A 17944-nucleotide genomic window follows, 5' to 3' on the forward strand; every position below is an offset into this window, starting at 1 on the left:
ATTTTTACATGAGGAATTTTGATTTCCAGTCCTATACTTATACATGTATCTTTATCTGCAATATTCACCACATACACGACAGACTTTACTCGTCCGAATTTAACTCGAATTTTCTACAATAAATTATAAGTGGAACACTTGATTTAATGCATTATTTTTACGCAAATAAATCTTCATGTTAATTCTAATACAATCAAATAAATATTCGATAACTTAGCAAAAGAGGAATATCCCTTAGGTTTTTATTCGATAATAAAATATAATCTGGATCGGCTACTATATTAAAATGTCTGTAAACAAATGTATGGAAAATTTTCCGACATGGAAGCTACAAGAACACTCTTGCCATAAAATATCTTTATTATCATAAACATTGTCCCAAACAGATCATAAGATTTCATCTAAAAATTGTTGTAATTATTATAGATAAAAGTTACATTACTTTGTCAACAGTTAATTTTGCTCACTTCTCTCCTTTATCTCATTTTAATATTGAAAACGTACATAATTTTGTCTACATGTAAAGTTCATTTTAATGTGTACCCAAACCGAGCCATAAAAGTTTTGTTTTGTCTAAAAATATCTGTGTCATATATATTCATATCATATTTACATTCATTACTTAGGCAAACATGAGGTTTTAAAACATTTCGATTTTTTCTATGATAAATTATATTGACATTGTGCATATATATATATGACATTCGCAATGCATTTTATATGAAAACTAATAATTTGCACCCGGCTCTTTTGACCTGCAAGATAGTCAGTTTATATGATTTGTAAATTTCTGCATGCATACTTTCGAAAATATCTTTAATTAACTTTTCTGATATACAATATTCAAACATAATATCTTCTCTTGATTTTTTTTTCTACTGATCATAAGTTGGTGGACGAAATCTAGCGGTTTGTAAGGGGTAGAAATTGATAACATGTAATGAAACAAGTGACTATTGATATTATGAAAATATCCAAATGCTTAGAGGTCCAAAGATTCAAGAACTATATCAGTATATATATAAAGGACAAGAACTATGCTTGTTAAAGCAATATTAGCGGCAATTTTCATTCTGATTTGTTAAAATGCTATTTTCTACTAAAATGACAAAAATATCATGGTCTTTAAATTTTAGTAAGCCATATTTTTGTAGAAAAGCCGTCAAGTACCTTAATTGGAGCAATATTGAATTATTGTCGTCCTGTACAAAAAATGATCTTCTATATATTCCTTAGAAGAGAAATCTTTCTTTTGACAAAAATTAATGATGTTTTCAAATCCTATTCATCATAAAAGTTAAAGTAACATGCAGACTTATCGTACTAGCAGGTTTTTGCAGCAAAATAAAAAAAAAATACAGCTCATATTGCTTTAAATAAAGATAACTGATAAACTAAACTATACATCTACTAAAAACAATTCTGATAACTGCTATATTTTGGACCAAAAAAAAAACCCAGCTTGTTAAAATTTAGTATTAACGGGTAAATTTTATATATATTGAGATTGGATAAATCGAATAATGTTAAAGTTAAATAAATTAAGTTTTCTGAACCCTGATTACTTGTTTGTTTTAGTAATTAAGACTACGTAATCACATTCACTTCTAACAACACAGATTATATAACCAATAGTAGAATTAGTCAAGAAACAACCGTCTTAAAGACTGCATCAATATTGAGAGAAGTTGTTGAGGGGATTTGGTGGTGGGATTCCGTTGGTTTGTTCATAAGGTCGGCTCCGTTCAAAGAGAACGGCAGTTCCTACGTAACGGGATTATCTCCCCCAACAGCCCTACAAAAACCATACATAATGGGATTAGAATGTTGGTGTTTATTTGTGTTAACGATTATTGAAGTTTATTTTCTTGACTTTATTTTCACAGAAAGACAGATAATCTACTACTTTTGCATTCGTTCGTTTCCTTTCTCTCATGATTTGGTTGTTTTTAATTATTTATTTCTTGTAAGAGTTATGTAAGTTCATGTGTGAAATACATAAGTATGTCAAAAGTATAATTTTAAAAAAAATCTTAGCTAAGGCAAAGATCGGTATTTCCCAATTGATATTTTGAACCTGCGGCCTTTCTTTGGACCTTGGACTCTGTAGATACATGTGCATATTGTGTTTTATAGAAATTGTATACTATTCGGAAAGTACCCAATATATGTATATATTTTTTCTCTAAAATTCTCATTAAACTATCAATTTATCGCATTTTTCAAAAACTAAATAAAAGTATCATGCACACAAAACAAGAATATTTTTAACTGAAGAATTTCGCCACCGATGAACAAGATGTCAGCCGTAACAAGATGTCAGCGTGGTCACCATTCCGGGCCACGATGACATCTGACGAGGATAATGAACACTTACATGATGTCTTTTGTTATCTACACCTGATCATTTCCAAAGATTGACAGGTTACCAAAAGATTTCAAATATCTGTTTTGCGATTTTTCCGAGCGTTACTTGCAATACGCGGCCCCGGGGCAGACGAATTAAAAAAGGCAGCTAGATGTGAAATTTGACAGGCAGCCACAAGGAAACAAATCTTCTCCCACCATCAGACAATTTTAGGGATTACGGGTATGTTGAGTCATTTTATGGCTATGTCACTTGAACAAAAAATACGAAAAAAAAAATATATATATTTTTAATGAAATCAGAATGATCTACACAGAATGTCTTAAATCCTAAAATTCTTGTACGGATTTCACTGTCGTTAATCAGGTACAACTACTAATAATAATCATTAGTTGATATACCTTGATTGTGGATAAAGTTTCAGACATTTCTTATAAGATATCAATTATGCTTTAATAGTATTAGAAAAGAAAACAACGGCGGATCAGCCCGCCTCTTTATTGGATAGACCAAGATCAAAGAGTCCGCCAGCATTTAGTCACCTGTAAAACCGTTAAGTGTAATTAATCTAATTAAGCATCGATTAATGGAGTGAAACTCGATCTTAAGGTCCCTAAACCGTTTATTCGAATCTGAATAAACATTCACTCTTTCTTTCATTTTTTGTTAAATAATGTAATCCCACACTATATATTGCATTGTTTATTGTCGTTTGTCGGCGGTAGTGGAGTCATAATCTGTAGATAGGTATGCAAATGTTAACATTAAAAAGACCGCTGCTTTTATAATGAGGATTAGCAGTGCTATAATAATGTGAAATATATCAATTATATAGCGAAAATAATTATTAAAAAACAAAATTAATTCCTTTTCTTTTTTCAGATGTGACTGTGAGAAATTCAACGATTTTTTCTCATTAAAAAAGGAACTAAACATTTTTATTTATATCTATACTATCATTATTTTATTTATTTATTTTTTTTTTGGGGGGGGGGGGGGGTCACATATTCATAAACAACCAAAAGTAACTTTAGCGTTCTTTTAAAATATCTTGTAAAAGTCAATTGTAAAATTCATAGGTTCCTTGGTACTGGAAGCTGAGGGTCATGGAAATCGTGTATTGCGAGCAACAAACAATCGTATATATACATGTACATATGCCCGTTCCAATGCATTTGCAATGACAGAATTTCATTTACTGGGTAACTAGTGGTTCACTTCCTATACATGTAAGTCTAAAACTTCCTTACATAAGTTCGTTACACGAAAATACCTATTACAGTAACCAATGCAGTACGACAAGAGACAGATTGGCGTTTTGTTTATTCTCTGATTAATCTCGCCATTTTAACAAACCAACCAAACAGACAGTATAGCTGTACTCAATTGTCCGGCCATTCCTGAGGTATTCTGTGTATTGTGCCCCAGGTGTTCAATTCCTATCATCGGGCACCTCTACAAACAGTTCTAGTTCGTAATTAAAAGTCGACGTTATACAGGAAGGACTCTCCTGCTCATGGCAGCATCACGGAGCAATCCGAAAGACTAACAGAGGCTTACGATTATATGTTTGATTTTAAAATTTGCATTATCGCAGAAGTGTCCTGACCAAACCACTTCTCCTCAAAGATTTAGAGTGAGTGATCATAGCCTTTATGTATCCATGTTAAAATATTTTCACCATTAATCAGAAATATGTTGGTTTAAAGAGGTATTTCTCGCTGTACTGGAATAAACACTTAGAAAAATAATGACTTGGTTTGTTGCTGACCAATTGGTAGCACTTTCGAGAGATAGAACTGCTCGATTGCCATCAGCCTTGACGTGGACAATAGGTCAATTAAATATTAAGTAACGCGTTTTCTTTGGATAGTCCAGGTGTTCGCTGGAATCTCAAGTCTTTTTGGTTTGTCCACATTTAATCGAGATAATCTCTTTTTCAATACCGGATATGAATTGGCCAGTTTTTATTGAAAAAAAAAAATGACCATCTATCTTTCGCGTAACATACTCATGATAGAAGAGCAAATATAAACTAATTTTCTGACAGTTGATTCAAAACCAACCTCGACCTATCTTATTTGATAATATATCATCTTATGAATCAAAAAGGAGATACCTTAATTAACAAAGTTGATTTGTCCATTTTATTTTCGACAAAAGGTCGTTGCGTTTCTTATAGAATAAGAATAAAAGTTTCAAACATTTTTTGAGACATTTGGGGAAGACATATATTATATTGGTGATCTAAAAGTTGTTTGATTAGTTTTTTATTATTATTTTTTTGGAAGGGGGGGGGGTAAATATGCATTGTATCTTAGAAATGGTATACTAGGTAAACTAATACATCAAATTTTGTGTTCCGCGAGAAAAACACTGGAATTTGGTAAATTTAATTATCTCAACCACCCAAATAATCGATTTTGATCAGAATATTGATTACAAAATATGTATTTTTTAACGTCATAAACTATTTGCTCTTCAATTGTTCTGGTGTTCTGTACAGGTAAGAAAAACCCCCTACCCGTCATCAGGGCATAAAAACGGAAAACGAACTAGAACTTGTAGATTATTAAATAATGACAACGAAATAACCAAACTGCATCCAGCATTTGAGAAAAGTTCCGGTACATCGCTATTATGTAACAATAGATTAAAAACCATACGGAAAAACTCGATTTGCATTTTTTGTTATTTCAAAGAGATTTAAAAATGTTACAAAATATATTATAGTTTTTGAAATTTTTGTATGTTTAATATCAATATCTAAAGTCTTAATTATTGACCTATTTTTAAATTGTATATTGGAATCGTTCTAAATTATATGAAAAAAAAACCCAGTTGCAAAAATTTTCGATTGTTGGGTTATGCGCCCGCATTTTCGATCGTTGACTGTTACAATGAAGTTTTTGTGTATATTGCGCCTCGATTTCAGAAATGTGTGCGTCTGCATACTATTACTTGAAAACTTTAGTGTTTTACTTATTATTTAATATGAAAAATTTCATTGCCGTATATGTTTAAAATTATATTTTCGATACTACCCCATCCATTGTAATTTCTGTCTGCAGTATCCATGGTGTTTGATTTGCCTTGTAAATCGGGTAAATATAACTTTGATACCAATATCAAATTTTCTACTGTAAGTAAATACAAAGTCTAATACTTGTCTAGCACTCATTACTGCAATATTATAAATACATGTATATATAGGCGTAAAAAAGATACGTCAGAGTTGTACCTTATATCACAAAGCTAAGAAATGATTAAAATGACGATTTTATTTCAAGCAGGATTTAATTAAAAGTAATTTAGCCCATATTTAATCCTGGTACAAGATTTACCGGCGCGCACACAATGGACCACAAAGCACCGCATCATCTATACTCATTGTCCGTAATATGTTTTTACAACGTCAATTCATGTACTTCGATTTCCACTCGACATTGAAACGGAATGTCCCTCCCGCTAATGGGTTTGGACCAGTTAGTCTTAATGCTTGCAACAATATTTTGACTGCGGATTGAGAAGGACTATTTAGCGACAAATCGGCAATCGATGTTCAAAGACCGACCAGAATTAATCCCCTTTGTACCATGCACTACAAAACACATGTCAAAATTGGCCCCCGGAAAGATTGAACCCTTACTGACAAGAATCAGTCTTTTATTTTTCTCTTATTATAACTTATTTCCAAGGTTTGGAATTAATATACGCGTATGAAAGAATTGCACTGTCGGCACTAAAATTTTGAGTATCAAGTTGCTCCTAACATATTCTATTTTTTAAAATCCTCGCATTTTTTTATATGGAAAATTAAATCATTACAATTGCACGAGACAAGCAATATAATATCTGGATAATAACATAAAAACTTGACACTGAAAATGCAATAATATTTCCAATTCAAATTCCATTCATGGAATAGAATCACTAATGGTTCAGATACTAGGAACAGTATAGAATATTTGAAGAAAAAAAGGCTCTGCCGATTGCTTTTTTATTACATATGAAAATAAAAGCGCTGTGTGTTAGTGCTGAAAATAGAAATTTTATTTAAAATTGAAAACAACAAAATATTAAGAGTCTTATTATTTAAAAATTGTGCCTCTTTTTTTTTTTTAAGAATTAGTTGGTTGACTATATTGGAATAGCCGGTCCATTGGTCCTTGATTCTCAAAGTGACTCATCAACGCTTAACCCTTTACAGATAATGATTTAATTATTATTTTGTAAAGAAATTGCAGAAAATGTCAATGATGAAATTCAAAACATGTAGCCATTCCATGGCCTGGGAAATTTATCACTCTTTGAAATTGAACGTTCCTGAAAAGCCAGGTTTTTGCCGTGATGATGTCATATGTTTGGATTCAATCAGACTTTTCCAAAACTGTTCTCTCACACCTGCAAGAGGCCCCGGCGTCCAATACGAAGTGTTCATTTGGCCCTTTGTTACTTCCAAATTACAACATATAGAGGACCAGCCTTTTAAGCAGATAATAACTCTCAATTTATTTGCATAAGGAATTAAACGGAAGGATTTACTAATTGACAAAGATCAACACACAATTGGAGAGAGTTGGTCATTTTCGGCTTCACTAGACCTGTTGCGGTTCCCACGTCTCACCAAAGGCCGGGGGCAATGGCCATCTTCCGTTACCTGTCGCAAAAGCGGGGACATCAATATTTGGACCCCCATCGATAATATTTGTATCACTAAGCGTAGATTGTGTTGTGCACCCTTCTTCTCTGATTTGTGATACACAATAGGTGCATTGAGTTCTTAATATTTCACATTTGTTTATTGAATTCTAAACCCTCTAAATATTGCTATTAGTGGACATCCTCAAACAAACATTAAACAAACTGATCATATGTAAACATCTTATGTAAACATAATCATTCTCAATCTGAGTGCAGGCAATAAATACAGGTATATCAATGAATCTAAGGCCAGAAAGATAAACAAAATTCCATCTCTCCACTGCAGCAAGGATGACGTATTTATTGAACGGGGTGGCGCCGTCACCTGAAGCCAAAGCCTGTCTGGTCAGTGCCACGTTGCATCATTGACAAGAACTCGCCCCGGAGTGCACCCACGCCCTATGTACGCCTTAACACATTCACACAAAGAACAGCGGACTATCGGACATCTCAACACAAGTCTCGGACACTGCCCGTGTGCTCCACGGACTCCTCATTGTATTGCAGAGTAGTTTGATTTTTATGCACAGAATGTTTTTTGTTTTGCAGTTTGAATGATTCACCAAAATTTCAATGTAAGAAGTAAAGTTTAAAAAAATATATTTTTTTTTAAAAGTGCGATGATATCGTCGATATCAACGCACTTTGAAAAAAAAAATTGTTCAGGGTTTAGTAAAAATAATTCATATTTTTATATACAATAAATGATTGTTTTAACCTTGTGTAGCTTAATTTAAACAAGAATTTAACCCATTGCATGCTCAGCTAACTTGATAAACAGTTTCTATATGAGATTTTTTTTTTCTCATAAGACAATATCGACAATTTACACACAAAAAAATAATTCGGGAGATTTGAATTATCCAAATATGACACAAACTCCATAGCTTAGCAACTGCATTTTACTATTTTGAGTATGCTGCAAATTAACTTCTTATCTGGAATATTGAGCTATGCAAGAACGAATATGATTCGTATATATTGATAATAGAGATCAATGTATAACATATTATTTCAACTGGCTTATTGCATGTGCTTCTTAAACAAACATAATGTGATAAAAGGATACGTTAGTTATGTTTATAAAAAAGAATATGATGTTTTAAAATATCAGTGCGAGAAAAAAAACATCCTGATGCTCATTTTAAGTTTATAATAATCTAATGTTTGTTGATGTGATTTTTTGAAGTGATTTATTTGATTAGAAAAGAAAAACAGAATGTTGAAACTCTTATAGATTCTCTAACATACTAATAGAGATATTATTGTTTGACCAGCTCGTTTTTTCAATATTAATATCACTCCATGTACTTAATTTACAACAGAGCATATTTCTTTTTCCGCTCTTAAGCTTTTAAGTTGCTGAATATCATATGTTTTGGAAGAAAAAAATGAGGGTCAGGGGTCCTTCTTCCTGTAATCAAGTAAATGATGCACTGCTGATTGACCGGTATCTTTGGTTAACCCTTACCCCACCCCCATCCCCGTTCTCAAATACGGTAAATTATAGATTCACCAAAGTAAACAAATCATCATACTATCAACAAAGAAATTCGATTCCAGAATTTGTGATTTATACATATTTTTTCAAAGTGCGTTAAAAGTGTCGATACTAAAAAATGTTGATGTACCATCTTAACGCACTTTGAAAACATTTTTCAAAGTGGGTTAACTTGGTCCAAATTTAACGCACTTTGAAATATTTTTTTCAAAGTGTGCAATTCAAAGTGCGTTGCCACACCGATGATTAAAATTGGTATTCCAATGTGTATTTCTGTGTATTGCAATAAAACATTCATCGAAAAACCCCTGTTTTCATTATGTTTAAAAAGTTTAAAATAAGTAATTTTTTTTAAATCTACATGTACATTGAATGCACTTTTTTTTTACATGATTAAAACAGGGTTTTTCAGAGTATGTTTTCATTGTAATACACAGAAATACACATAAGATCATGCCGAAATGGTAAAGAACTCCACTATCCGACAACCGAGCCTCTATGAAGAAATACGTAACCCGCGATAGGCCTTTAGTAGAAGATTATGTAATTTTTTTCTGCAATGATCGCTACCCTCATAACCTGCATTTTATTGTACCTCGCTGAAAATGTAAATTATTTCCCAACAGCTATGCACTATTTAAATATATGTGCATGCTTGTATGTGTATTTTATATCCATTTGTTTATAAATGGACACAGCAATCTCTCTCTCTCTCTCTCAATCTCTCTCTCTCTGAAATGTTGCAGATAGTAAAATCATATTTGTGCACTGTCCACATCTTATATTTTTATACTGATTTATACATGTCATATTGAACAACAGAAGGAAGGAAAAGAAAATATAAAGGGGTTGTAGCTTTACTAAGAAAGATTTCAAAATTAGAAAATAAAACTAATTAATGAAAACGACTAGAAATTCATTATATTATAAAGCATAACAGACATTGGTTTAAAATATTGAGTTATTTTCCAAGAATATTGTCCTTTACAAAAATTTAGATTATTGGGAATCAAAATTTTGTCATGTGCAAATTTTGATTCCCAATAATCTAAATTTTTGTAAAGGGCAATATTTTTACTGATTTCTAAAAAAACATTTCATTCAATAAAAAATAATGACCTTTTGTGCGCATTCAGTATTTATTTGCGAGAGATAAACAAAGACAAATAGATGTGCTTATTTTCTCAAACATCAAGTGTAAAAACAACGATGATTCTCATTGCTGCCGACCCACTGACAGCTGTATAGTAAGGCGCTAAAATACTCATGATGACCGTGTCTTATGGATAGTGTAAAAACAACTGCGAATATCAACACCCACCGTCAGACCAAAGTCATTGTGGACGAAAACGCACTACTCCGAACCTCCAGCCGCTAATTGACTTATTCTTTCAGGGTGAGATTTTAATGGACGTATACCTGAAAAATTAAAAGCTTCTATAGAAAGTCCCCTACCATGTATGCCTGCCAGAGAGCACAGCTCTAAATCGTGGACTGGGGGGTTGGCGTGTGGGTCAATATTTAGAGAACTGCTTAAAACGCCCAGAAATAAATAGAGAAGAAAAGGTGTAAGATACAATGACCCTTTTATTTAACTATGTGTCAAATACATTAATGAAAGATGCTATATGGCCTTGAAATCTGTGCTATACAATCTGTCCAAATTTTACGTAGAAATCGCACGCTTTGATTTAAAACCATTGTTGGAAAAACACCGAATATAAATCATGCGCGAATGGGGGGAGAGGAGGGAGGGAGTCCGGAGCCCCTCCCTTGAAAACTCAAACTTATTGAATTTACATAGTAAATTTACCGAAAATAGGCCTCGGACAACACAATTATCCCATGGACACACTTTCTGAAAAAAATATGGATCCGCGCTAATCAGTCCTATAAAGTGACTACTGAATATATACATGTAGAGCACTCGTCTGAAGAAGCTCGACTTGCAAGTGGCTTAACATACACTTAATAATAGGGCTACAAATGTAATTTACGAAACGTCTGTGAAATTTTTTTGAGCAAAAATAAAATGATTATTTTATTGGACGATCATTAAAAAAGGGAAGAACTAACTTTGAGAATAACAAAAGTTGTATGCATATTCTGAGGTAAAGAAACAAACGATACAAAGAATAAAGGATTAAGAAATAAGATATACTTTCTTAAAACGGGCATGAACTAAAATATCACCAAATAGATTTGGAATTCGATGATCTTTTGGAGAGAAGGGGGATTCCTGTGTCTGTGTAAAGAGCGATAACCCACTTCTCTCCATTAACAATTAGAAATGCAGTATTGATTCTCTCCTTTTAAAATACCTACATGTAGTTTAAGCAGATGAACCTTTTCCCCCGAATATTTAAGTATGTCTTTGTTAAAAAAAAAAAGAATGCTATCTTTTATCCGTATTCATGATAAATTTATAGATTTGATATTATTGTGGTTAGTGATTTACAGACGTGTATAAAAATGTTACTGTAAACGTAAAACAAATCATTGGTGGAAATTATGTCTTAACCCTTTTCATGAAAAAAATGCATAAAAATTCATGAAAAAAATTATAAAGTGTATTTTTATAGTCAATTTATTTTAATTAAAAGCAAATAATTCGCAGGTTTAACAGATAATTGTATGAAATAGTCTGTGTATTGTAGATCCTTGATTGATCGAGATGCATGTTGCAAATGCTTTTTTCTAGATGGCTGGGCATTTCAGTAATTATCAATATTTTTTCGAATTTATAATTTTAAGCCTATATAGGATTGGGGGTTGGAACGATGATGTTTCATAAATGTTGATATTGATATTATACCCGAAATTCTCGCAACCCGTACTATAATGGTGGGTCTACATGTAGAGTGCGTATAGTTGGCATCAGTGCCAAATGACATAAATATGATCTAATGTTTGAACAAAAACTGATAATTATCCCTGTGTTTTTAATTATTATAAAGTGCATGAACGCAAACCCAGGGCAGCGAAAACGAAATAAAACTTTTCTGCTAAAGTTAGCGCGTGTGATGTGTAGAGCTGATAGAGTCTCGACTTCTCTGTGAATTCTACAAAACGTAATCTCTCCGCGGTACAGATGATGAATATGTAAAATGATACAAAATTTGAGAGTAGTTACATTAATCCGTTGGTACTTGAGGGAAGTGGAGAGCTCTTGACATTGTGGACCCGACATTCCTATGTTGAGAAGTGGCTTTGCTACACCAAATGTTTTAAATAACAGGTGCCCCGGTAAATCTGGAGAGAGGAATACCCCGCTACACACTCCATCATTTATTCACGGATTAAGAATGGTTGCTGTGTGAACTCAGTGATGCAATGTGAGAGAAATTAGCGACCTCTAGGCACTGTTTGATGGAAACAAATCTGTTAGTGTGCATTCATTGTTTTAATTGATGAACGAAATAAGATTTTTTTTTGTTCGGTGATTTGAAAGTGAAGTCTGCGATATATGACTGCACTTTTTGTGAGATAAGGACAGAGGGACAGCCCTGCTTTATCTGACGGATGTCTGGCGCTTTTTACCGTGGAATCTAACCGGAACCTCAGCCTATTTCTGATAGCTGTCTTCAGATTTCATTGAAATCTAGTTCTAAGACGAGGGGTTTCGATATCATGTGATTAATCGGTGAAAGATATATTCCTCCAATTTTTTACTCTGAATTTTTTTCTCACATATACCTTAAGTTAAATTCTGCAGTAAAGGAGTCAAGATGGAATTTTGGAGAAGAAAATTTGGAGGTTTACTTATTTTTCATGTGTTTGTGTTGTGTTGCATGGAGATACGGCTTGTGGGGGGACAGAGCAACCCTCAACAACGGAGGTACTGGTCTTACCCGTACCAGCGTGACGGGAATGTGTCCCCCCGGACCAGGGACAATACACACTTACTGAGGGGGTAAGATACCGGGAGCCACCAACGGCCCAGCTATTATTTTTTAACTTCTTTAGCTAGATCAAATACAGTTACTCTAGGTTTTGACTGCAGCTTTCGATCATGGTGGTATCTGTTCAAAGATAGAAGAAACTAGCTTCTTTCACTTGAGTGGGGATCAAAAGCAAACTCTTTCATTGAAAATGTTTGTTCAGTGTAATACGTTACAGATGCGTCTGAATGTGGTCAGGGGAAATGGAACGCGGGAGTCGCTAGAATACTCCTAAATCAATTAATTCAATGTTACGTCTTATAGGAAAAAATATATATATTTATCTGAGTTTGAACGTATCAATATGTACATGTCGATGGCATTCCTAGCCAAAGGGCCTTATCAGCTCACTCGTCTGTAGAATTCAACAACTACCAATTTTCCGGCTGGTCATTTAGGTTAAAACTACCCGATAAAATGCCTATTTGTTTCTAATTTACAATTTTGACACTCGACAGCTCCATTTGTTGACATAGCTCGCCGACTGCTGACTCGGGACGAATTCTTTGGACAATTTATGTTTCGGTTAACCCCACTTGTTCTTCATTGAAACTTGAGAAGTGTATGGCAAATAAAAACAAGTGTCCGTCTGGAAAAATTTATGGCGCGTACATTTATCGTAAACTGAATTTTTATATAAAATGCACAACATACATTATACTGAATTTTATTTTAGCCAATTTTCATACAAAGTGCACAAAATGATAATATGTTTCCGCCTTTCTTACCGAAGAGGCAATCCTTGGGCTAATTTCTAAAGACATATTCGTTGAAAAAATATATATACATATATGTATATATTTATTTACTAAACGGAACTACTGGTATCGTGTTAAAAAAAACCCTTGATGTCCATAGAACAAATTTACCGCATGGACCAAAATACAGATACTCTTAGACTGGACAGTAATACCTTCCCCATTTTTTAATTGAGGAAATTTTTAGGGGGAGGGGTTGAGAGGTAGGCCTATTATTGGAACCACTTAAAAAATCATGGATCTTCACGCGAAAACAAAATAATGACTTGACATCGTACGTTGACTGGTAAATATGTAATAGTCACATTAAAATTAAACAGATTTCCTTCAAGTTTACATGTAAATTGACAAGATATACATGTAGTAGTTGAGGCTATATATGGACCGTGGACATCGGCCTGGGTAGCTCAGCGGTAGAGCTCATGACTAGAGTTGCAGGGGTCCCGGGTTCGATTCATATATTTTCATTGTATTTATATACGCATTCCTCCTCCCTACTACAGATGGTGCCGTGGCATTCCTTGTACAGGTAAAATAAATGAAATTAATAAGTTCTGACAAGGTGAACTTGTGTTGTGTCTTCAAGGTCGAAGACTATTTAAGGAGGGAATGTAGTAGTTGAGGCTATATGGACTGTGGATATCGGCCTGGATAGCTCAAAGGTAGAGCTCATGACTCGAGTTGTAGCCGGGGTCCCGGGTTCGATTCCCGGTCCAGTCATATATTTTCATTGTATTCATATACAGTATGCATTTCTCCTTTCCTACTACATTCATTGTATCAGTTTTGTGATTGCTTACACTTTGAAACTATACAATAATGGAGATGATCTGTATTAATGATGGTTTCATGTTGTAGACCCAATACGTGTGGCTCTATCTCCCGGCGCTATTGTTGTCAGGGATGGACGCGGCAGCCGGGCCAGTATCGATGCATCATACGTAAGTTCAAATATGACGTCATCATACGTGTGTAAAGTATGAACGACGGTATATAAGCCAGTAAGGATTGGACGCATTCGATCTCAATTGATAACATATATTGAATTAATATACCTGAAGATTTTACGGCGCATGTAGGGATTGAAACGATGTACTTTTATATCTTTTTAATAATACTTTTATGATTTTCCTACTCTTACAACTTTGTATAACGTTACCGTAACCATCATCTAGATGCATGTACAAAAACGTCTGTATTTTTCGGCAATAATGGGTACTCTCACGTATGCTTGAAGAAATGAAGGGTAGATCGATCTTTAACTTAGTAATTTTCCCCAGATGATTCCTAAGGGATCCAAACCAGAGACGTAACTATACATGTATGTTTCTGGTCCAAGTAGAACATATTAATGTCATATACCAGAGACATAGATTTAGAATAAATAAATATTATTTTTATGTCTCTGATTATATAAGGAATAAGGAATCATTCTTTGAGTATTACATGTATGAGATGATAATTTCGGTCGGGGCGTGATCAAATCCAATAAAGCCCGAAGGGCTAACCGCTTTATGATAGATTTGATCACGCCCCGACCGAAATTATCACCTCATAATATTCAAAGAATGATTCCTTATTATTAATATTTATATAATTTTAAACAATCTTACGATTAAATATTTAAATAACGATTAAAAACGATTAAATATTATATCCCGCTGGCGCCTCAGTTTTGCTTTATGAGTTATATAGTACAGAACAAAATCGATACGTACATGTAGTGTTATCACAGGCAAAGGCACAGGAAAATGTAAATATATACATTTATTATTTTTAAGTTCGATAAAAATTGAATAGAAAAAATATATTGCTTCTGATCAGAGACATAAATAACAATGTTATTTATGTCTCTGTTCTGATAGTGTGAACATTTGTTTCTATTTTCTAATCATTTTTTTTTTAATTTATTAATTTATTTGATATGATTATCACTTTTTACCCTTAGCTATCTGTCAGTTGGGATGCAGTGGTGGGACTTGCATTCGCCCTAATCTGTGTCTTTGTTCCAATGGCCAACCGTCCACATCTTGTCAGGCAGCAGGTAATGTTTTTGTTTCTGAAACATGTCTTTTCCTCTTTATTTTAAAACAAGAACTAATTCCACTTGAAATCACCAAGAAAGAAAATATCTAAAAATTCCTTTTTGATACGTTCCCCGATTCGGAAATATTCGGAACACCTTGCACGATTTGTTTTGCATCATGTCGTTTGCGCGGTAAAATCCCCGTTGATTGATGATTGCAGGGAGTTTCAAAATGATGGTAGGCTACTTTAGAAGATTTTGTTTTTTTTTGAAGTTTTATATTCTTACAATAGAAAGAAATAAATATATGCAGATATTTATTTATATTGAAATATTAGAACAAAAATGATGCTGAAAATGAATGTTGACATTCGGAACCACATCAGTTATTGAGCCATATTTTTTTTAATGAATGATATTACGTTATATGGTAATCAGTTACAAAAGACAGATACTGATAGTCCTCCTTAAAATTCACAAAAGATATGACAACACTGGACAATGGAGCAACATGGAATGATAAAAGTACGGTTCAACTTGGGGGGGGGGGGGCATAGAAGTAAGATGTAAATAACTAAATATGTACTGGTATGATGCAAAAAATATGTCAAAAGTTATTTGCTCATTTGTTTATTAAATGTCAGTTTTTTGAACTCGGTCAAAATGTGCTTTTGGATATCAAGCAGCCTGAAAGAAAGTAGAATTTAGAATATTTTTGGTTGAAAGAATAAGTATGGTGATGTCATCTGAGGTTCAATGTTTTTCCCTAATGTAAAAGGACATGCCCGTTGAACTATAGTATACTTGATTTCATCACAAAAATTCACCGATATTTTTATTGGCCACCTTAACTGTATTGCATATAACATTACATAACATGGTGCAAGAACACGCAGTGTAATATCACAAATTTATCCCATGAGTGATGATATCCACCACATATTGAAATAAACATGTGATAAAAACCTTTTATCTATAATGGAGAAATGAAACTTAAGATATCAACGAGAAAAGTGTTGTTGCATATATTAATAACGTATTTGTCTTGACTCATGTAAATTAAATGGTCCGAAATATCTGACGTTTTCCTGGCCTTTTAAACGATTTTGATATTTTAATTGGCAATGAAAATTGTGATAGGCAGAGACATTGTCTACATATGTTTTGATTGACCCTTGTATATAATTTTTTATTTATTTGTCTGTATTTGACTATCTGACATCGATAGCTGTCTCAGTAAGACATTACTGTAATTGTGAAATTGCTGATTGCTTTATTTTGCACTAATTTTATATTATTCAGACATTGTATTAGCTAGGATGCCAAAAGTTATTGTCACCTTCAAAATACCTAACCTATGAGGGAGGGTGATAAAATTAAAACAAACCAAATTTTTAAACTAGATTTTTTTTATTTCTATTCATAGAAATAAGAGGTAAGTATTCAAGCTACATGGAGACCAGCTCTTTAATTATCTTTTTTGTCAGATTTTAATACAATTTCACTAAGTATCCATTGTAATGTAATCCATGATGTGACCTAAACATTTTGTATTTCTACAGATTGCAGTAGTAACGAAAGTACTATCAAAATTGAAAAAATAAAATTGGAAATAATGGAGTTTGCTTGTTTTTATAAACTTAACAAGAGAAATGAACTAATTCAATTTGTTTCTTGTGTATAAATAGATACTGTATATAGGGAAACGTTCTCACCCCTTTCCCCTTTGATGTCAGAGGGCAAATTTAAGACTGGGCAAACTCCAATGTCTCAAATGGTATCTATTAAACACATCTTTGGGCGAATTCAAGACGGGGCAAAATCATTTGCCAGTGAAAAAGGGAGAAAAATAACCTTGTACATGTATCATAATTAAAGTAAACTCTTGACCTGTACGTTGTCTGGGTATTTCTATTGACTCTGACTACATATGTCAAAATATGCAAATCTGCATTAATCAATCCATATCTCTTCAAAATTCAACCAAAATAAAACGTCACAACACCTTTGTTTTCAATGAAATATATATTGTATTCAAAATTAAATATTGACATACTTTTGGCATGTAAATGTAATTCAATCACTTTTTGGAAATTCGGATCAGTGCTGCACTTGATTCAACGCGGATTCTGTTTTTCTGCAATGCTAGCTGCCTTCATAGCTCAAAGGGCACAAAGGAAAGTATTTTATTGTTTAAATAATTATGTATTTCTTCTGTTTATGATGGCTTGCTTGGAATAATTTTTCTTATAAAATATGTGTTTTCAGTTACTTGTAATCCAGAGTGTAAAAATGGAGGAAGATGCATTGGCAAAGACAGGTGTGCTTGCACCTATGGATATTCTGGGCCTCGCTGTGAAAATGGTACAGTAGTTTATAACTTTAACCCTTTTTTAGATTTAAATCAAACCCCATTGCTATAGTGTGTATCGCTTAAGTAGATTTAATACTGAAATAGAAACTGTCATTACTGTGTTTTCGAAATGCCACACATATTTTGATAACACCTTTGTGGTTTATATTTTGATATTTTGAAGTTTATTGCATTGTAAGTTTAGCTTGAATGTCAAGAACACACAGAAATTGACCAATTATTCCTGCATTAATGTTTGCTTCAGCCTTCAAGTAACAAGTTTTGGTGTTACA

General features: G+C 33.2%; 1 protein-coding gene across 1 annotated transcript in view; it reads left to right on the plus strand.

Annotated features, from left to right (window-relative positions):
• The first annotated feature begins 11667 nt into the window (after nt 1-11667).
• LOC128175558 (fibrillin-1-like) overlaps nt 11668-17944 on the plus strand; it is a 54384-nt gene continuing 48107 nt past the window's right edge. Inside the window, exons 1-4 of the mRNA XM_052841307.1 lie at nt 11668-12486; nt 14131-14213; nt 15221-15316; nt 17567-17662. Of these exons, the coding sequence (XP_052697267.1) occupies nt 12302-12486; nt 14131-14213; nt 15221-15316; nt 17567-17662 (460 nt within the window). The 5' untranslated portion in view covers nt 11668-12301. The remainder of the gene's footprint in view (nt 12487-14130; nt 14214-15220; nt 15317-17566; nt 17663-17944) is intronic.

The sequence above is a fragment of the Crassostrea angulata genome, chromosome 3, assembly GCF_025612915.1.
Source record: "Crassostrea angulata isolate pt1a10 chromosome 3, ASM2561291v2, whole genome shotgun sequence".
In the NCBI taxonomy this organism is placed as follows: domain Eukaryota; kingdom Metazoa; phylum Mollusca; class Bivalvia; order Ostreida; family Ostreidae; genus Magallana; species Magallana angulata.